At 37.4% G+C, this 22,961-nt stretch overlaps 1 protein-coding gene across 7 annotated transcripts in view; it reads left to right on the top strand.

Moving 5' to 3' along the window:
- Positions 1–22,961, top strand: part of TFDP2 (transcription factor Dp-2) — a 177,197-nt gene that overhangs the window by 111,140 nt on the left and 43,096 nt on the right. For 6 of the 7 annotated variants that reach the window (XM_034996122.1, XM_034996129.1, XM_034996092.1 and 3 more), the window contains 3 exons: positions 13,002–13,105; positions 18,877–18,998; positions 20,428–20,475. In XM_034996122.1, the coding sequence (XP_034852013.1) occupies positions 13,103–13,105; positions 18,877–18,998; positions 20,428–20,475 (173 nt within the window). In that variant the 5' untranslated portion in view covers positions 13,002–13,102. The remainder of the gene's footprint in view (positions 1–13,001; positions 13,106–18,876; positions 18,999–20,427; positions 20,476–22,961) is intronic. The other variant, XM_034996099.1, reaches the window with a different exon arrangement.

Below are 22,961 nucleotides of genomic sequence, written 5' to 3'. Positions count from 1 at the left end.
AAACTATAATTCATGGGTGGTCTTTGGTCTTTCTGAGTTTAAGTGTCCTAAAGTTTTAAATTTATTTTAAGAATGCAATTTTTAAATTGTAGGTCTATCTGCAGTCATTGCCATCTTTTATAAATATTAGAAAAATATCTCTCCTGACTGTAAATTTTTTTTTAAAGATTTTATTTATTTATTTGAGAGAGAGAGAGCGTGCACACATGAGAGAGCACAGGCAGGGGGAGCAGCAAAGGGAGAGGGAGAAGCAGGCTCCTGGCTGAGCAGGGAGCCCAATGCAGGGCTTGATCCCAGGACCCTGGGATCATGACCTGAACCGAAGGCAGACACTTAACCAACTGAGACACCCAGGCGCCCCTTCACTATAAATTTTAAATGATTTATTTGTTAACACATTCTGGGGCAGGTTACCATCTTAGAGGGGTTGTGGGCTTCTTCATGAGGATGATTTCCAAATAAGTGCACTTGGGTATTCTGATACTCATAAATTCTGATCCTTGTGGTTGCGCCCAGCTGCCTTGATCTACTCTAGCCATTCAGCGGCTGTTGGCACGAGATAAAATGTGCTCCCTTCCGCTCACTCTCTTCCTAGGAAAGAACATGGTGTCTGTGTGCCATCTGGTGGGTGTATCGGCTGTGGTGATGGTGCTGAAAGTAGGGGTTGAATGTAGGCTCAACACTGAAAAGATAATAGCATGTAAAAACAAGAGACAAGAAATAAGGGTCACTCAGCCCATTATTCTTTTTTAAAAATGTGGAAAGAGATAAGTGTAATGGCATCTACTTATACTCCATTACTTCCTTAACTGGAACAAAGAGAAAAAGGGACCTTGAAGCAGTCTTTCCCAGTCTTGACTGATCATAAGAATCATCTGAGGCACTTGTTAAAAATAGGCATTCCCACCTAGTTTTTGAGTCTGTGGATGTTGAGTGGAGCCCAGGAATGTGCATTTTGAATAAGAGGGACACTCCTTCCCCACCCCACCCCCCGCCCCCTTTACATCTTAGGACCAGGCACATTTGGGAAGAATTGCTATGAAGGATTGGAAGAGCCACGTTGTCTGAGGCCATATGGTAAAATAATCCAAGTATTAATCAGAAGATACATTGTCCAAAAAATGGGAAATTCTAATTAAGCAGGTAGAAGAGAAATGAGAAAGTTAAGATTTAAAGGTTTCCTTTACTAAGCAAGATAATAGCAAAAGGACAAAATGACATGTTTTAACTAAAGATAAAGAAGCCAATAGAAAGAGCAATAGAATCAAACCTGTAGGTGAGACATATTTTTGGACAGACATTTTAAAAATATTGAAAGGAAAAGGTCCTATAAAGAAAACCTAGTGAGAAGGGACTGAATGATTTCTAAGATCTTTTAGTTTTGAGGTTTGATGAACTAAGTGAAAACAACTATAATATTCCAGACGCCAGAGCTTGAATTAAGGAGTTCATTTAAAAAATGAAAAGGCACTGTTTAAATTCTGGCATACAGGAAGATGAAGAAAGAAGTTTTTTTCCTCCTTTCAAAGTGAAGAATCCAGGGCATTTATGGTTTTAAATACCAGGGAAACAGGGAGCTAGCTAATTGTTTTAAAAGGTGTCCTCCATGTAAAAATGCTTATCAAAGCCAAGAGAACAGATTTAATCCTCTAGGGAAAGTATGTAGGAAAGACTGACAGAAAGATTTAGTGACCCATTTAAGAGTATGCCCTTAGGGAAAAAAAAAAGAGTATGCCTTTAGGGCTAAGAGCCTGTTTCTTGTTATGGCCATTTCAAGGTTCTTGGTTTGGTTCATGGAAAGCCTTTCTTTGGTTCATGGAAAGATGCTGGTTAGGTGGTCCATTTGGGGAAATCCTAGAAGTCCTGTGTTCTGACAGCTGCAAAAACAGCTAGGCTTTTCTTCCATGCCTATGATATGTGGGTACGTGCATTTCAGATCTTCTGTCCTTATCTGTGTACTATAGACTGCTTGAATTCCATTGTAGAACCAGATATGGAGGGGGTAGTTCTAGAGGCCGCTTTAACCATTAAACTATGGAGATATTAGGAACTTTTTTTTAAAGATTTTATTTATTTATTTGAGAGAGTGAGCGGGACAGAGAGCACACACGGGGGGTGGGTGCAGAGGGGCAGTGGGAGAGGGAGAAGCAGACTCCCCTCTGAGCAGGAGCCAGACTCAGGGCTCAATCCCAGGACCCTGGGGTCATGACCTGAGCCGAAGGCAGACCCTTAACCAACTGAGCCACCCAGGTGCTCGATAGTAGGAACTTTTATCTTCTGTTTCTCACACCTCCCATTTGTAGCGATGTAGTTATGGTTATGTAGATATGTTCTATTTTATTTATCTTGCAGGTTTGGCATTTCCAGTTGGATATGCTGCCTTTTCAAATTAATTATGCGTTATTAATGTGTTTTACTTACGAAAATAGTGCATTGAACTATTGGGCCTGAGTTATTTGTCAAATAAAGGTGATAAATAATCCTCTAAGCCATCCATACTGTTTCTCTCTAGTCCACTCTTCAGTGACCTACATTGCTTTCTAGATGGCTGGCTGAAATTAGAAATAGTCTTAAGGTGTGGAATCTTTTTTCTTTGCAAAATGAATTGACCTTTTCTAGAATTGACCCGTGACTTGACCTCATTAGTACTTTATTTGAAACCAATTGATAGTCCTTTACAACACTTATTAACAAATAGTTAAAAGGGCAATAATCCTTTTAATAGTTAAAAGGAAAGAAATGCTTGACACTCCTGTTCTGACTCAGCTTATTCTCTGGTGGAAACATTAATCACCAATGAAATAAAAGCATGTGATACTGTCACATAAATAGGCAGATCTGTGGAGCAGAATAGAAAGTCAGTAAATTGACCCAAATAAGTAAATGATCAAGGTAGCATTTCATAGCAGCATGGAGAAGGGGAAGTAGATTATTCATTAAAAATAGCCATCTGAGGCGGAGTTGCCTGGGTGGCTCAGTCAGTTAAGCGACTGCCTTCAGCTCACGTCATGATCTCAGGGTCCTGGGATGGAGCCCCACGTCAGGAGTCTGCTTGTCCCTCTTCCCTCTGCCCCTCCCCCGTGTGCTCTCTCTTTTTCAAATAAATAAATAAAATATTGGGGCGCCTGGGTGGCTCAGTTGGTTAAGCGACTGCCTTCGGCTCAGGTCATGATCCCGGAGTCCTGGGATCGAGTCCCACATCGGGCTCCCTGCTCTGCGGGGGGCCTGCTTCTCCCTCTGACCCTATCCCCTCTCATGCTGTTTCTCTCTCTCTCTCTCTCAAATAAATAAATAAATAAAATCTTTTTAAAAAATAAATAAATAAAATATTTTTTTTTTAGGTAGCCATCTGAGGGGAAAAAATGGATCTTTTATTTCTCACATCAAATAAATTCCATATGGGTCAAGGATGTAAAATTTAAAACGAAGGCATTAAGGTATTATAAGAAAACATGGGGGATGTTTAATATAATCTTAGTATATAACTAATGATAGCTAATTTTGAAGAACATCATAGCCAAATGGAATTACCAAACCTGTAAGATAAGTAAAATGTAGCATGTCTGTATATAATGTGCACCTCCAAGGAGGGGTATGAATAAACTTAGCAGTTACTCTGACCTTCATTTTTATTTTTAAACATATTTACAGACCTTGTGTATGACACAAAAGTCACAAAAGAAAAGAATCACTATAAAATTGACTACATTCTTGGGGTGCCTGAGTGGCTAAGTTGGTTAAGTATCTAACTCTTGATTTCGGTTCCAGTTAGAATCTCAGAGTTGTGGGATTGAACCCCAAGTTGGGCTCTGTGCTGGGTGTGGAGCCTGCTTAGGATTTTCTCTCTCCCTCTGCCCTCCCCCTCCCCCCCACTCTCCCTCTCTAAAAAAAACCCAAGAAACTACATTCTTTAAAAATGTGCAAAGAGAATCATATATAAAAGCAAAAGGCTAATGTCAAATTGGGAAAAATATTTGCATCAGCATAACAAAGAATATACTTATTTTTTCAATATTTAAAGAGGGTCTACCAATAAAAAAAATCAACAGCAAATGAAAGGTGGGCACAATTTTCAGGAAGGAAAATTTAGATGACTTTTAAACAAAACATCTCAGCCTTATTTATTATAATAAATTAAAACCAAAATAAAATGAGAAACTGTTTTTAACCTAAAAGTTGACAAAGTTCGATTAACACACTGAGATGGTAAGGATATGTGAAAATGGACATTTTTATACATTTCTGTATGGAGGGTGAATTGGTGCAGTCATTTGGTACAATCAGTATGTGTAAAGACATGAATAGTCATTGCAGTATTATTTGTAGTAATAGATTTTATTATTAATAATGCTTGTAATATTAAAAGCTATTAATGTTTGTAATATTAAAAGCTTTTCCATTACTAAGGGATTGATAAACATGTAGATCCATAAAAAGTTATACTTTGTGGTTTACAAAGTAAATACTGAGGCAAAACTACATATACAAGTATGGAAAGACGTCTAAGATAGATACAGTATTATTAAGTGGGAAAAAGCAACATGGAAACTGATATAGTATTCAACTATATGTGAAGGAAAAAGGAACGTTTATGCATATGTGTTTGTATATGTTAGAATCTTTCTGGAAGGTTCTAGACAACCTGGCACTAGTAGCCATCACTAGGGAAGGGAATGGTTAGGTGGTGGTTGGAGATAGAAGGAGACTTAGTTTTCACAATATACTCGCGTCTCATGTGTCTGACAAATTTGTATCGAATGCTTCCATCCAGACACTCATGTATTCATTCATGTATTCATTTTCATGCAACAGTATTTGTTGAACTTTGCTATGTCTCAGGCGGGGTGTGCTAGGTGCTGGAGATGCAGCAATGGATGAGACAATGAAGCCCCTGTCCTGATGGAACTTAAATTCTGGGAGTGGATGGGCTTTGGACAGATAATAATCACCTAAGCAGATAAATATTAATAGGCAATATATCACATAGAGATTGAGTATTCTGGTGAAAAATCATAGTAAATTAGGAAGTCTTATATAGAATAATCAGTCATCTCTGATGTGATGACCAAGCCACAGACTAGAAGGAAGCTGGGGAATAAGGCAAGTAAATATCTGAGGGAAGAAAGCAAAATGATTATATAATCTATAATTAGTCTCTTGTAAGTATGAAATTGCCTAGGTCACTTTTTCCCATTTTTTTATTAAGGTATAATTTGCATATAATAAAGCCTAACCCCATTAGCCTAGAGTTGTATGACTTTGACAGACACCTCCACCACCACAAACTAGGTCATTTTCTAACTATTTAGGGCTGAAGGGTAGCTTTTCCTTTGAACTTGGACCCTGGGTGTATATGGGATATACCACTATTTCTGATTTGAGGTATTTATAAACCGGTAAAATAGGCATACTCTTTCCTAGAGTAAGTTATTAATTTGGTTCTTCTAGGAGGATGTGATACAGGCTTGGGTGAAGGTTTTTCCAAAAACTAAATCAGGCCAAAAAAAATTTTTTTTTTCCCAGAAAGTCAGTACTGTGAAAAAATAACTTACACTGGCATTATGTAGACAAACCACAGTTATTTCACTGAATTTTTCATTTTAATTGGACATACTGAAGGTGACTAACTGAACTAGAACCCCTTATAAGAATTATGAGTGAAAGAAATCTTTGGTGTCTAGGCAATTCTAATAGAAAACAGAAAGATTCTAATTACTCAGAAAACTGAAATAAAATTTTGAGCCAAAATTGTGTGCCTTTGCCAAGATTTGGCTAAGTTTTTAGCTCTTTTTCCGAGCCACTTCCCTAGGTGATTGATCTCATTTAGTTAATACGGGGAATTGCCAAAACCCAAATCCAGGCAGGTCTTTAAATTTTTGTTTTTAATAAATACACCAACTGCCAGGAATTGGCTTCTGGACAGTGTCAAGCCCCTGTTGCCAAGGAGCTATGAATTAAGGCCAGATACTTAGGAAAAAGTCTTTAGACTTGGGTTGGTTTACTTCTCTTAACCTGACAGAAATGTTGGGATACTGGATGTTTATAACCAATTTAAATATGTCCTTTTAAGTCAAAAAAGTTCTGTTTCTGCTGTTGAACCTAGTTGATTTGATGAAAGTAAACAATGTCTAAAATGCATGGCTTTTATTTCTGGATGTTATAATTATTGAAATCCCAATGGAGCCCCTTTAACTACTTTCAAAGCAGATTTCATTTTTACTAATTATAAAACACAGATACCTAATTTATAGATTTTTTAAATTTTTATTATGTTATGTTAATCACCATACATTATTACATCATTAGTTTTTGTTGTAGGGTCATTTATAGATTTTTATCTTGTTTCAACAGCTGTGACTGATTCTTTCCCTTCCTCCCTTCCTCTCTTTTCCCTCCAGAATGGCAATAGCTTTCTAAATTATAAAACAAGCACTTGCATGTTCATAAGATGTTTTTTCAAGTAATGAAAAAGTATAAAACAAGTAAAACATTTCACCATACTACTCACCAGAGATAACCTCTCATACATTTGTTTATCTTGCCATACTTTTTATGCTTATAGAACTTATGAGTATGTAGTTTTTAGGTAAATGGAGTCATACTAATCATAGCCTCTTATAATGGGAACATTTTTCCATGGCAAATACATACTTGTAATTCTGCTTCAGGGACTGTATAATATTCCATCATGTACATGTACCAAAAGATGTTTATGCATTTAAATTGTTTTTAGGTTTTTGCCTTTATAATGTTGCAATTCTAGGACATGTATAATTGTTCTTATCTGCTTGGCTTATTAGGATATATATCCAGCAGAGGAATTGCTGCTCAGAGGGTATTCCCATTATTAGGAATTAATTGTGATGTTGATGCAGAGGCCAGGGATCAGCTTGCCACTTAGGCAATGGAGAGCTGCTGAAAGGACATTTGTTGAAGTGGAAAGAGCCTTTAAAATGTGTATAATTGTTTTTAAAGTGCTTATTTAAAATGATGTCCTCTAACAGACAGACCCATTACCTCCTCTCTAGTTACATTGTCCAACTGCCCTCCAGAAAGACTGTCCAATATCTCTCCCACCAACAATGTGTTAGCTGCTGAGTGCAGGGGACAGTGTCCCTTGCAATGAATATGCATAAGTGCTTAACATTAGTACTTAACATATAGTAGCTGCCAAGTAAATATTTTGTAAATGTACCCATTATGCCACATTTTTACCAACTCAGCATTATCAAACTTATTTTTTTTATTATTTTTTTATTCTTATGTTAATCCCCATACATTACATCATTAGTTTTAGATGAAGTGAGCATTATCAAACTTATTAATCTTTATCAATCTAGTACATGAAATGGTTTCTTTTTCTAAAAAGTGTAAATTTTTTTTTTATTAAAATCAAGCATCTTTTCATATGATCATTGACATTTAGGTATGCCCTTAGCTTATTTTTGTATTGAGGTATTGTTTTACTGTTACTGACTTAAAAGTGGGAAGTTAAGTAAATACAAGTTTTTTTTTTTTTTTTTTTTAAAGATTTTATTTATTATTTGACAGAGAGAGAATGAGAGAGAGAGAGCACATGAGAGGGGGGAGGGTCAGAGGGAGAAGCAGACTCCCCGCTGAGCAGGGAGCCCGATGCGGGACTCGATCCAGGGACTCCAGGATCATGACCTGAGCCGAAGGCAGTCGCTTGACCAACTGAGCCACCCAGGCGCCCATAAATACAAGTTTTTAAGGATAGTAATCTAATGACCTATATGTTGCAAATTTGTTTACCAAGTCTGAGATTTGTCTCTTAAGTGTCTTAGGTCTTTTGCTATTTAGGAAACATTTATTTTTACTTAGTCCCATCTATCAGTCTGTTTTCACTTAAGATTTCTAAATTCTGGGCGCCTGGGTGGCTCAGTCGTTAAGCGTCTGCCTTCGGCTCAGGTCATGATCCCAGGGTCCTGGGATCGAGTCCCACATCGGGCTCCCTGTTCAGCTGGAGGCCTGCTTCTCCCTCTCCCACTCGCCCTGCTTGTGTTCCTGCTCTCGCTGTCTCTCTCTCTGTCAAATAAATAAATAAAATCTTAAAAAAAAAAAAAAAGATTTCTAAATTCTGTAACATGCTTGGAAGGGCCTTCTTCATCCCCAGATTATAAAAAACCAACTGAACCATCCAGGCATTATGGCTTTAACTTTTATTTTTAAATATTTGATCTTTTGGGAATTGATTTTTGTACAAGATGAGAAATTGAAATCTTTTACCCAAGTGGACAATTTCTTATCTCAGAAACATTTCTTTCGTGTGTGTCTCTTTTTTTTTTATTGAAGTGTAGCTGACGTAGTGTTGTATTAGTTTTCAGATGTACAATCAAGAACATTTTTTAAGGGCACCTGGGTGGCTCAGTTGTTAAGCGTCTGCCTTGGGCTCAGGTCATGATCCCAGGGTCCTGGGATGAGCCCCACATCGGGCTCCCTGCTCGGTGGGAAGCCTGCTTCTCCCTCTCCCACTCCCCCTGCTTGTGTTCCTGTTCTCACTATCTCTGTCTCTGTCAAATAAATAAGATGTTTAAAACAAACAAACAAACATTTTTTAAGTAATCTGCCCTTTCCCACATTGATTTGAAATGCTGCCTTTACCATATATAACATTTTCATATATACATGAAGTAATTTCTGGACTTTAATTTCTGTTTTGTCACTTTTTTTATCTGCTTAGCAATATCACATTATTTCAGTCACTTCAGCTGTGTAATAATTTTGAAATCTGGTAGGCTAAAGTTCCCCTCTTTCCTGTTATTCTTTTTTTTCTTTTTTTTTTTTTAATTTTCTTGGCTGTTCTCTGCCTTCACTCTTCCAGATGCACTTTAGAATCAATTGGTCAAATTTATTAAGTTCCCTCTAAATTCTTATGGTATTAACTGACATGACAGATCTGGCTTTAATGATATTTTTCATTTTGTTTTGACCTAAGTTTTATATTCTTAATTTTCCTTTAGTGTTAGGTTTAAAATCGGAGTCAGTCTGTTCCCTAACCTTAATTGTCTTTTTTTTGTATTTCTTGTTCCACTGCTTTTTGCAAGTTTTTTACTTTTGCTTCTAACAGTGTATCAGAAATGATCTCATCTTAAACATTCAGCAGCGCTAAGGTCATTTTTAAAAACCATCTGAGGAGACAAATACCAAATGTTTTAACTTAACATGTGGACTCTTAAAAAATAAATGAACAAACAAAAGCAGAAACAGACTCATAAATACAGAGAACAAACTGGTGGTTGCCAGAGGGGAGGAGGTCAGGGGATAGATAGGTGAAGGGGATTAAGAAGTATAAACTTCCAGGGCGCCTGGGTGGCTCAGTTGGTTAAGCGACTGCCTTCGGCTCAGGTCATGATCCTGGAGTCCCGGGATCGAGTCCCGCATCGGGCTCCCTGCTCGGCAGGGAGTCGGGCTTCTCCCTCTGACCCTCCTCCCTCTCATGCTCTCTGTCTCTCATTCTCTCTGTCTCAAATAAATAAATAAAATCTTTAAAAAAAAAAAAAAAAGAAGTATAAACTTCCAGTTATAAAATAAGTCAGTCACGGGGTTGTAACATACAGCATGGAGAATATTAAGTCAATAATACTGTAATAATGTATGGTGACAGATGGTAACTGCACTTACCATGGTAAGCATTTTGTAATATATGTAATTGTCAGATCCCTATGTTGTGCACCTGAAACTAATATAATATTGTATGTCAGCTGTACTTCAATTAAAAAAAAAAATCTGAGAATCAGACTTTTGCAGGGCTGTGCTCTTCTCACATGCCTGTCCTGCCTGGGACTGAGTTTATGGCACCTGTCTATCAATTACATAGCTGTTCTTCCCCCTAGAATCATAGATAATTATTCTCCAGTTAGAGTGGATTCTTAAATAGGTGAATAACCATATTTGGGAAGCTTGATAATAACCTTAATATTTAGCAATTGGTAAAATATGCATGTTATATAAAAGCAAAAATCAGTTTCATGGTTATAGAGGAAGGAAACTTTATTTGACATATTGGTTGTTCAAAATAATAAAGGACCTAGCATTTAAATTTATTTCAGACTTTATAAGTTATGGCACCAGTTAGAAGGTAACAACAGCAAAAAATACAGTGTAGGCTACATTGCAGGAAATATGGCATCCAAATTAGAAAAGGTAATAGCTCCGGGCGCCTGGGTGGCTCAGTTGGTTAAGCGACTGCCTTCGGCTCGGGTCATGATCCTGGAGTCCCGGGATCAAGTCCGCGTCGGGCTCCCTGCTCAGCGGGGAGTCTGCTTCTCCCTCTGACCCTCCTCCCTCTCGTGCTCTCTCTCATTCTCTCTCTCGCAAATAAAAATTAAAAAAAAAAAAAGAAAAGGTAATAGCTCCAATCTATACTAATTAGTTTTTATAGTTTTGTGCACCTCTTTTGTGCCAGGGACTAAACCAGGTGCTAGGATACAAAGCTGAGAGACATAGCCCACTTAGAACTAAGTAAATGATAGCTAGAACAAGCAAATGATCATAGGTTTTATGAAAAGTCAAAAGAAGGGCATCCAGGAACTCGACCACGGAGGCTGAGAACAGCTTATAAGGAGAGGTGACACACAGAGCAGAAACTTGGGAGATGGAGCTATTGCCCTCACTAGCTCTGGGACCTTGTACAAATTCTTTAACCTCATTCTGTCTCAGTTTCTAAATGTGTAAAATGGAGACAGTAATAATACATTTCACACTGTTGTCCTAAGCTCAATGAGATGGTGTATATATGGGAAGCCTCTGGAACAGACTCTGGCACACAGTAATGACTTAGAAAATGGTTTGGAATGCCATTTTGAAGTGCTAGGGTGTAGAAGTAGCCCCAGCAGAGAGAGACTTCCAACAGAAGGAAAGGTGTGTGTCAAAACTGGAGTGGTTGAGCTGGGGCCTTTCTGGAATTGCAAAGTATTTAACCTGACTGGAGTGGAGGGAGTAGCTGAAGATGAAGCTGGGAAGGGAGGCAGGGGTGAGATCTCCAGATAGAAGCTGTTGTGCCATGTTGAGGAATCTGAGAGGCATTGAAAGTGTTGGGGAATCTTTGAAGGCCTAAAGTAGGGGAGTGTCCAGAACAGTTTCCCCAGTTGAAAAACTGGTTTGTTACAGATGTGTGGAGGGCTAGCAAAGCTATTTGAAGTAGCATTTCCAGTTAGAGTGGTTGCACACTGGAACCACCTGGAGAACTTTCAACGGTCTGATGCCCCGGTTCACTCCCGACCAGTTTTATCAGCAGCTCGGGGGGTGGGACTGAGGCATTGGTATTTTTTATGGAGTCCCAGATAATTCTGTTGCACAGCTACGGTGTTGAATCACTGCGTTCGAGGGTAACTGTGTTCAAATCAGATTTGATAAAGTTTCAAATTAAACAAGTGGCAGCAGCATAAAGGAGCCAGAGTAAGGAGATAGCAGGTAGGATACAGTGGTCAGTTGAGTAAGGAGGGGGTTGATTGTTTCTGGACTGGGCCACTGGGATGGTAATGATCATCTACCAAGACTCGGTCATATGCCAAGAGCATGAAGGAGAAACAGATTTGGCTATTAGACCTTGTTGAGTGGGCATGAGAAAGATGAAGGATTTGATTTTAAAATATGGGTATTGAGGGAAAATGATACAGGGCAAATGGGCAGAGAGAGAAACTGAAGGGGAGGAGCTGACGGTGCAGTCGAAAACTCAGGAGACAGTAGATAATTGATAAGTGAGACCCCTGAGTAGACACCATGTGCAGAGACAAAAAAGAAATCATTTATATGAGAATTTACATTCAGAGAGAAAGCAGTAAAAATAGGTGAGGGTGCAGATAGGTTCACAGGTCAAGGAAGAGAAGCTCTAATAGCTCTAATATAGCCTGATGGCCTGATTTCCTTACTGAAGGAAATAGGAGTATCTGCTGAGAATCAGGAGGTGAGAGGATGGGGTTAAGGAGTCTGGGCAAGTGCTGGGAGAGCCAAGGGGGCCATCTGAGAAGGAGGTGTCTCGTCCTGCTCTTAAATGCCGTTTTTTTTCCCCCAGAGTTTCAGTATTGAACCTCTTTCACGTACTTTCTGGGTGATCTCCTCTGTTACATTAGATTATTAAGAAAAACATTGATAAACTGAAGTTTGTCCAGAGGAGTTAAGTAGTTGACACAGTTCAGAAAGTTATTGGTTAGCTTTTCATTTCTGGGGTCCACTTGGCTACCTTAATTTCACATTTAAAGTGTTGATACTGGGGCACCTGGGTGGCTCAGTCATTAAGCGTCTGCCTTCGGCTCAGGTCATGATCTCAGGGTCCTGGGATCGAGCCCCGCATCGGGCTCCCTGCTCAGCGGGAAGCCTGGTTCTCCCTCTCCCACTGCCCCTGCTTGTGTTCCCTCTCTCGCTGTGTCTCTCTCTGTCAAATAAATAAATAAAATCTTAAAAAAAAATAAAAATAAAGTGTTGATATCACTTGAAAACACTGTATACATCCCACAGTTCTCAGTATCACTAGGTGGCATCATATTTTTTTCTCCGGTATGATAAAACCTCAAAAAACTACCAACTCATATGAAAACATGTTAACTTTTAGTATAAATATTTTCTTTTATACTATAAATAAATTCTAATAGATACTTTACTTCATGTCTACTTCATACTTTTTTTTGTTCTGTGGTGTCTAATAAAGACCTAACTAGATTTCTCTACTCTGATATAAACTCTGATTTGCAGTATGTATTCTCTAAATATTTTTCCTCTGAAAACCCACTAAAAGTCCAGTAGTTAGTTGTCAGATAGACTGAACTATTTATTTTACAGTTTTCCTATTTAGCAGAACTAATGTATTCACTACAAGAAAGCAATCATTAGAATGGCTTTTCAGTAAGGCTTCTTGTTTTAACTTAATTATTAAGATCATTTTAAGTTACTTAAGCAAAACTGGGGTTAGGACCATGAATGTATAGATAGAAGGTGACCTTGATATTACAGAACATTAACCTAATATTTTGATATCATTTCAGGTAACATTTCATTTGTTGCATTTCCAGTTTCCAGCACCAACTCACCAACAAAGATTTTACCAAAAACCTTAGGACCAATAAATGTGAATGTTGGACCCCAAATGGTAAGAAAACCATCAAATCTTAGAATTTGACATTTTGCTTAGGCAAGACTAATTTAGAGGATAATTGTACTAAAGATGCTGGACAAAAATTGCAGTTCACTTCTTAACTCATTCACTTTTTTAAGAAGTTTTGTTTTCATCAGAATGTAACTGGTTAAGTCTTGAGGAAAAGAAAGACGTTGTGCTCTTTGGTGTTTAATTTTCATGTATTTGAATCTGGATTCTGGATATGTAATATCAAGGTTTTTGCTTGCTCCCTGTGGTAGGCTTCTCTTGTTTTTAATTTGATTAAATTGATTTGAAATCTGTTGTTTTATATTCTCCTCTTTTTTTCTTATAAAATAACCTTTACTGCCCTAAGCTATGTACGCTCATATAAATTGAATATGATCCAACAATTAATCTATATCCAGAGCTATCAAGCTTTAGCAATAGAAATAATGAATGAAAAATGGAAAATATTTAACTGTTTCTCTGAAGATATGCCATTAATTATGCGAGAGCTTGAAGTATATAGCACTTTTAGAAAAGCCTTATTTATAAACAAAGTCGCATGCAATTACCCTAAAAACTATACTTAATTTAATGGTCTCAGCCACCATTAGCAAAAGTATGTAAACACTTGAACCGTAACTCTTCATTGTCAGTGCTTGAACGTTCTCATCTATAGAGCAGGAAGGATAAATTTTGCCCATAATACTCAGTACTGTGAACTCTGTTAAATGCAAAATTATTTAGGCGAAAAATATATCTTAGTGTTTTTAGTGGCTTCAGCAAATCTTAAAGATTTTAAGACATTCAAGACATGACATTTTTCTTGATCACTTGAGGACTGTTAATTATCTACAGAATTCAAGCTAAAAATCTTGCACAATTTTCTGTAACTATGTAAAGAATGTGTAGTCTAGCTCCAAGCCTCATGGAGACTTAAGCTCAGCTAAGTGTCCCCATTTCAAGGTAGTTCAGGTTATATTTCAAACATTTACTAAGCTTTTGCTTCTCACCAGCCACTGCAGTAGGTGTAAATGAGATAAGGCACCTGACTTTAAAGTCTGTATTTTGAAATGTGATTATATAAACACCAAAATTAAATAAACATCCCCGAACTCTTAGAATTTCTCCTGCACAGTACTCTGTTTCGAGAGACTGTTTCCTGTCAATATCTTAGTGATACTGCTATGGCTCAAATTTGAATTCTTCTTTTGGGAACAGTTTTTCTTTCTATTGTCCATTTGAGCTACTGTACATGTAATTACTATTATACCTCAGTTCTGACAATGATAGGTAGTCTTGTATACTACTTACCTCATTACTACAAACCTCAGAATCAGCAAAACAAAGGTCAGAAGAAGGAAAGGAGATTTGGGACTCTTCTTTAAACCAGGCCTTAATTTGTGTTCTTAATACTGAGGTGTTTTTTATAGTTCTCAGTTCTTGGACAGAAATGAGAGCTTTCTTTTTGACTTTCTAATTGTTGTAGAATCCCAGTTAGAGCCATTTCTCTCTTCTCTTGTTTATCTCTTTCGAATATTGTCCCCTCACTTTCAGTCTCTCATCTGTGATTTAAAAACATTTTTTTTAAGTTGGAAAACTCTTGAATATAATCTCTTTTTTTTTTTAAAAACCTGCTTCTTTCTGTTGTCTTTCTCTACTTGCCCTTTAAATTTCACATGTCTCTAGCCAAGTCTTAATGGTAGGTAGAAATTTCAAAAAGTGCCAAGAAGAAGGTTGTTTTCTGTGTTTATAGAAACTAATTTAACAATAACTGTTTTAGTTTGAATACTTGCCCTTTACTTAAAGGTATCTTGTCATACAATCTCATAACCATCTTTATTTTAACATGGTTAAGAAGTACATGTTTCTTATAGTGAAAACTAAAATTTTGTGAAATAATAAAATCCTTTAAGGTAATACTTTTTATAGATTTCTTTTTTAAGATTTTATTTATCTATTTGACAGAGTAGACACAGTGAGAGAGGGAACACAAGCAGGGAGAGCTGGACAGGGAGAAGCAGGCTTCCCACCGAGCAGGGAGCCCGATGCGGGGCTCAATCCCAGGACCTGGGATCATGACCTGAGCCAAACACAGACACTTAATGACTGAGCCACCCAGGCACCCCCAATTGTATAGATTCTTTTTCCCTTCAGAATACAGATGTTATCTTGGCTTTTCTTTTCTATTTTCTTTTCTTTTCCTTTCTAATTGAAGTATCATTGACACAAAATGTTACATTAGTTTCAGGCATACAACGTAGTGATTGGACAGCTCGATGCTATTCACCCCCAGTGTAGCTACCATACAAGGCTGTAACAGTCTCCTTGGCTATTCGTACTGTAGATGGCAGTAGTATGTAAGATATATTGATTGAAGGCAGAAAATCTTCAGAATGAAGTTCAATTGCTATATGATTTTCATAGCCCAACTGTAATCCATTGTCAAAAAACTGCATGATTAATTTTAAATTAAGGATTTCTTTGGGGTGGGGCGAGGTAGATGCTGGAATTTAAAATAAATGTTCATTTTCCTTATCAGATCAACTGAATATAGGAAGTAATTACCTCTAATTTCAATTTGGGATTTCAAAACTAAGGTTCAGTTTTATAAAACATATCTGACTCATCACCTATATAATTTTCCTGTGTTCAGTGGTTGATCAAGTCCTGTTGGCTTTTTGATCTTTTTTTTTTTTTTAAAGATTTTATTTATTTATTTGACAGAGAGAGACACAGCGAGAGAGGGAACACAAGCAGGGGGAGTGGGAGAGGGAGAAGCAGGCTCCCTGCAGAGCAGGGAGCCCGATGCGGGACTCGATCCCAGGACCCTGGGATCATGACCTGAGCTGAAGGCAGTCGCTTAACCAACTGAGCCACCCAGGCGCCCTTTGATCTTTTTTCTTAAGGTTCACTGTCATTGTCCTAATTTAGGAACTCATAGCATCTCACATGAACTTCTAACTTTTTTTTTAGTTCAAGTATATCATCCCTCCAATTTGTTCATCAGGAAATGTTTATTGAGGATTTCTGCTATTAAGGGCATACCAGGCACTAGGCTAAGAGAAAAGAACAGAATATTGCTAATCACTGTCAGATCAGCAAAGAATATCAGCTGACGGTCTGACATTGAGGAAGAAAAAAATAAACCAGAACATAGCACTTGATTTCCAAAGCCTTTCTCAGTAATGATAACTGGGTTTTTCCTATGTCCTGTTTCCTTTCCTCTTCTCTTCATCTTTTTTTTTTTTTTTCGACAAAGACCTTTAAATCAGGTAAACTGAGCCTGTAGGCTACTAATAACAGATACAGAAAAAGAACTTAGTAATAATACTGCACAAATAATGCAGGCTATCTCAAGGGTAAGTCTGGATGATTAGAATTGCTTTGTGGAGACTCCTGTTCTAGAAATAGAGTAGACCAGAGACTGATCAAATACTCAAATTTTCCTTCTTAAGCTTCACACTCAAGGTCAGCATGATATAGGACATATGAATGTGTGATGTAGTGATTGGGTGAGAATTATGTCCTTTATATTGTATTTTCTTACTGGATTTTATGTAGTCCTTTTTGGCATATTAATAGAGAAGCTACTTTTTTCATTTTAAGAGCTGGGTCTTCTGTCTCAGTTCATCAAATATTTATTGTACCTTTCCTGTGAATATCTCCTAGCACTGTGCTAGGCTCTGCAAACATTTGATCTACCTTTAAAGATTTTATGCTGAAATGGAGGTGCGGCGGGGGGGGGGGGGTGTAGAAGGGTAAGAGATACACACCCCTTGTCCAGTAATCATATTTTCTCATGAGGTAAGCTTCTGAATTCCTCATTTAATAGTCCCTGGAGGGGCTCCTGGGTGGCTCAGTTGGTTAAGTGACTGCCTTCAGCTCAGGTCATGATCCCAGGGTGCTGGGATTGAGCCCTGCATCGGGCTCCCTGCTGGGCGGGAAGCCTGCTTCTCCCTCTCCCACTCCCCGGACTTGTGTTCCTGCTCTCGCTGTCTCTCTCTCTGTCAAATAAATAAATAAAATCTTAAAAAAAAAATAGTCCCTGGAATATTGTAGAGAATCAGAATCCTCCAGACATCTATCAGTGTTTATTGTCCTCTGTTTTTATTTTTTTAACTGCAGAATTAAATTATTAAAATTATTTCCTAGGCATTTGTATATAATAACATCTCCCTAGCTCCAAACTGGCAAAATGCCATACACAAACAGAAGTAACTAACATTCCTAAATATTTAGTAAATGAATAAATGTTGACGAGGCTTTAATAACAAAGGCTGAACTAAGCTTGAAATGCAGGTGAATCCTTGTCATTGTTCTTTATGGAACAAATTAGCAGCTAACTTAATGACTGGAATTAGACCCTGCCTGCAGAAACAGGTTTCATTTGATCAGGGATACAAAAATTAATTAGTATTTTGACCTATATCAGGCAGTAGAAATAACTATTTCTTTTAAGATCTGCCATTTAGGGACGCCTGGGTGGCTCAGTCGGTTAAGCGGCTGCCTTCGGCTCAGGTCATGATCCCAGGGTCTTGGGATCGAGCGCCGCATCAGGCTCCCTGCTCAGCGGGAAGCCTGCTTCTCCCTCTCCCACTCCCCCTGCTTGTGTTCCCTCTCTCGCTGTGTCTCTGTCAAATAAATAAATAAAATCTTTAAAAAAAAAAAAAAGATCTGTCGTTTAAAAATTGTATGTAGCCCACATAGATGCTTTTCTCTCTTAATTGGTACTTAAACAAAACCTTAAGCTGTTACAGAAATTTTCAAAAGTATACGAAAATAATCTCTTCACTTTAGGAGATCCGAAGATCTGGGGTTGCCCAGGTGAGGGCGGTCCTGTGCCTCGGAGTTGGAAAGAAAAAAAAGAGAGAATCCCTGTGTGCCCAGCAGTTCGGTCTTCAGTAGTTACTAATGTGGGGCCAATGTTGTTGCATTAATACCCCCACTCACTGGAACATGCTCTTATTTTTTTGACAAAAATACTTATAAAGATATTAGTAGAATGCTAAATTGTTTTTTTACTAATTATTATAAACATTTTTGGAAAAAACATGGTCTATTTACCATTGAAGTCCTGGGCAGCAATTTGGTAGCACCTATCAAGAAACTTTTTTTTAAAGTCTATATCCTTAGTTGCATTAATTACCTTTCTAGAGTCTGTCCTTAGGAAATAGATACTAAGGCCAAGATCATTATACAAAAATGTTCATCACAGCATTGCTTATAATGTTGGATTATTGAATATCCATATGTATCTAATAGGGGATAATAAATCCACATGATGAAATGTTTCACTGTCTTTAAAATGTCTTTAAAATGACATGAGGAAATGCTCTTGAAAAAAGAAGATGAAATGGCATCTGTTACAATAATCCAAATTGTATAATGCCTTTGTGTATATTTTGGAAATGAAGACCTGATTTACTCTTGCCCTAGTTTGAATACATTAAGTTCAACTGCAGTTAGGTTCTATATTTCAAAGAAAGCTTTTTGTTTTTCTGATTTTTAAAACACTGTTAGTTGCCAACTTAATCCTTCCAAATTGCTGTTCACTTGCTGAAACCTGTATTGTGACCTCATGTCAGTATTCAATAACTTGTGCTTTAAGATCCTAGAATATAAGTGAATGAAAGCTTATGTTTTAGATGATTGATATTAAGTGCATTTTAGGCAGTAAGATTTCCTCTTTAAATGCAGCTTAGCAGTGAACATTATTTTCTGCCTGTATGCGTTTCTTAGTAACTAAGAATGTGATTTTCTGTGTCCTAACTTTATAGATTATAAGCACACCACAGAGACTAACCAGTTCAGGAAGTGTTCTGATTGGGAGTCCATATACCCCTGCACCAGCAATGGTTACTCAGACACACATAGCAGAAGCTACTGGCTGGGTCCCAGGGTAAGAATGTTGTTGCAAGTTACCATTTTTAAAACTTTTTCTTAAGCTGTGATCTTTTCCTCTCACTATTTTGTCTTCCATTCTTGTTTTATGTTAGCCGAGTCCTTCAAAACTAATGTGTTGCCTTTAAAACCATCTATTTTATTTCACCTTATATTTTAGATATAAATCATTTATGGAGCAACTGTTTTTAAATAGAGAAAAACAATACAGTAATTTGTACCTGAATCTTCTGACTTTTCAACTCTGAAAAAAGACTGCTTTTTCTGATTATGACATTTAACTGCTTTGGAGATGCAAATTCTGTATTTTATATTGTTTTAACAAACTTAAGAAAAGAGTTACATATTAAATGTTGGCTATACTCAGAATTTCCCCTGTGAATTTTTGTTTCCTTAAACATCAGAAAAGGAACTAGGAAAAAGAGGCCAAGAAATATTAAAAATTTTACTGAGTTTTTCTCTTGATCCTTTTGAAACACTGGACAGTTAATCAATATCCCTTGTGCTACTCATTTACCACTTTTAGTATCAAACTTTTGCATGTTTCATCTCTGCCTGTAAAATACCCTTACCCAGTCTTTCTCTGCTCCTTTTCATTTTAGCATTTCATCTTCCCATAAGAGAAAAAGAAATTGTAAGATAAAGGATTCAAAACCTCATTTGTTCACTTGAGAAGTCATTTCTGTGGTGGCGTACTATACGGGTAGTTCCTTGACTTATAATCGTGAGTTCTAGCAAGCAGACAGTAAACCTTGGTTGTGAAAGAGCTTTCTTGTTTCCAGGATGTTAAATGAATTAATGAAATAATCCTGGCAAAGTCTTTCCAGCCATATACATGTTCATGTATACACACACATACACACATTAGAGACAGAAGAGTTTCATATGTATACATATTTTTTCATTATCAAAGGAGCTGAAATGACACAATCACCTGTAATTCCATGACCTTTATTCAGCCCTTATCCCACGTAGGATCTGAAAGTTACCTTGGATTTCTACGTAACCTTGAGAGATTATAACATGAAAGCTAAACCCATGCCATTGTGTTGGCCCGCTTTGGACATGACCAGGGTTGGGATATTTTTGGCCCCAGCTTGCTTTATATTGGGGGTGGAATGATTGCGCAGTCATTCCGTAGTGACTAATGCTTTCTGAGCCTTCTCCTTTCTGAGTGTGCAATATTTTCCTCCCGTTTTCATTGAGCTCATTTCAAACTGTGTTGTTATATTGTGATCTTTTTGATCCTGTGGTAAAATTTATTGTGTTGTGGTTTCTTGATCCTATGATAAAACGTGTCTTTTCTATTTGTTAGATTTTGTGTTTGGATATATTTTCTGGGGAATTAGGTTACAATAAATTATTGGTGAAATTAAATTGTGTTTAAATACCTGTTCTTTTTATGCTATCTTTTTTTTTCTTTTTAGTGATAGAAAACGAGCTAGAGAATTTATAGATTCTGATTTTTCAGAAAGGTGAGTATAAGTGTTAAGTATTTTGTTTGGGAGATCCTACTGTGTAGAGAGGAGTTTGGTGTCCAGACTAGTCTAGTTTAATTAGAGCTGTTTTTCTTCACATAACTTTAACTTCAGTGAGTTTCTGCCTTTATTTCGTGCCTTACTGAGTGTTCTACTTCACTTATCATTACATATATTCATTATATTTGCATGGTTTCAAAAGAAATTATCCTGTGAGTAGATTGGCTATTGGTAGTGTGTCATTTAGCCCTCTCCCTCCTTTTGGGAGATAAGTGTTCTACCAGAGTGAATATACCACATTACCTCAACATGCCCAAACCTTTTAAAAACAAGTTTTATTGAACACATTTAAAGATTATAGTAAGTTCTCACTTCTTCCTTAACTAATATGTCGAATACAGTATAACCTTTCCTCAGACTATTAGGACGGTGCTTCTCAGTGTGCGTCAGAATCATCCGTGGAGTGTTGAATGCAGGATGAATGTCTACCAAGTCAGAAGCTCCAGGGTTAAAAACGATCATTGTAGGGTCATTATTCAAACTTAAAGTTCAGTGTGCCGTGTAAGCCACTATATGAGGTACCACATTAATGTCGCGCTGTGTTAAAATAAAACTCATCGTCTTCGAGGCAAGATTTTTGTAAAGTTGTTACTATTTTTTTAAAGATTTATTTATTTGAGAGAAAGAGAGAGAGCATGTGTGCACACATTGTAGGGAGGGGCAGAGGGAGAGGGAGAGAAGCAGACTTTCCACTGAGAGTAGAACCTCTTATGGGGCTCAATCTCACAACCCCGAGATCATGACCTGTTTCTGCTGTGGAATTAGACAGGTTACAATAAATTATTCGTGAAATAAAATTGTTTAAATACCTGTTCTTTTTATGCTATCTTTTTTAGATACTTCTTCAGACACTTAACCGACTGAGCCACCCAGGCATCCCAAAGTTGTTATTGTTTTAAACAAAACTTTGCCAGCTATGCTTTTTGAATTTTATTTTTGATTCTAAGATTTTGGAACTCCTTTTTCCAATGGTGTTTTAATCTCCTTTCTTTTGTTAGGTCATCTGCTCTCAGTATTAACAAATAGTTTTCTGTCTTTTCTATTTTCTAGTTTGCTACCTCTGATTTGCTGTGCACTGAGAGACTAGATGGCCAAATGTGTTAGAATTCAGCCTAAAAGAAAAATGAAAAGACTCTGAGTGAGGACCTTGAGGCTATATATTAAAAAATGTGTTGGGACGCCTGGGTGGCTCAGTCGGTTAAGCGTCTGCCTTCGGCTCAGGTCATGATCCCAGTGGGATAGAGTCCCGCATCGGGCTCTCTGCTCCTTGGGAGCCTGCTTCTCCCTCTGCCTCTGTCTCTCTCTCTGTCTCTCATGAATAAATAAATAAAATCTTAAAAAAATTAATTAATTAATTAAATTAAAATGTGGTTTTTTGCATATGCATCAGCTGTACTTTAGTTCCTTTGTGGCATTTGTTGCTTGCCTCTTGGTTCTTAACTGTTTAGAACAGATAAAATCGGTCTGAGGAACTGCTGTATCATATAGAGATGAAGAGCGATGTGTTCTTTTCTCTGTAATGGAACTTCCTCTTTCCAGGGCCTAGTGGTCTTTTTTTGTATTTATCTTCAGAAAGGGCAGCAGTACAAGTTCATACAGATGTATTTAGCAATGTTTAAGGCCTTAAAATGGCACTATTCATTAGTTATGATTGGTGGCACTTATGTACTACAAACAGTATAAAAAACAAGAGTCTCTTTACACTCTCTTCATAAGAGAGACCTCTAAAGATCACATATAGAAGTGCCAGATTAGGGGTGCCTGGGTGGCTCAGTCGTTGGGCATCTGCCTTCGGCTCAGGTCATGATCCCGGAGTCCTGGGATCGAGCCCCGCATCGGGCTCCCTGCTCCACGGGAAGCCTGCTTCTCCCTCTCCCCCTCCCCCTGCTTGTGTTCCCTTTCTCGCTGTGTCTCTCTCTGTCAAATAAATAAATAAAATCTTTAAAAAAAAAAAAAGAAGAAGAAGTGCCAGATTAAATTTGTTTCTATAAACATTGATTCAGCTTTCCCTTTTTGCATATGATCCAGTGACTTTTTCTTCTAGTGATTTTTATTCTTTTTATTTTTTTAATATAACTTTACTGTAATGAATCCCACCCCCCCCCCCCCCCCAACCAGGTCCCAAAGATTACTACGTGTGATTTTCTTGTTGTTGTTGTTGTTGTTGTTGTTTTTACAAATGTTTATTTTCTTCCAAATGCATTGTTTTTCTGTAATGCTGTGAAACGTCTTTGTTTCCCTTCTCCCAGTGTTGAGGTTCAATAAGCTAGCTCTCAACCATAGACTGATCTTTATCTCTTCAATGTCTTGTATGTTGATTTAGTATCATATGTAAGTATTTGTATTCGTTTTCTTCAGGGATGGATACATCAATATATTGATGTGTTTATAACATAAATTATAACTATATAAATCTATAACTT

Source organism: Mirounga leonina, unplaced genomic scaffold (assembly GCF_011800145.1).
Source record: "Mirounga leonina isolate KUSES-001 unplaced genomic scaffold, KU_Mleo_1.0 Mir_115, whole genome shotgun sequence".
Taxonomy (NCBI): Eukaryota; Metazoa; Chordata; class Mammalia; order Carnivora; family Phocidae; genus Mirounga; species Mirounga leonina.
Note: the sequence above shows the minus strand (reverse complement) of the source record. Positions and strands in the feature narration are given on the sequence as shown.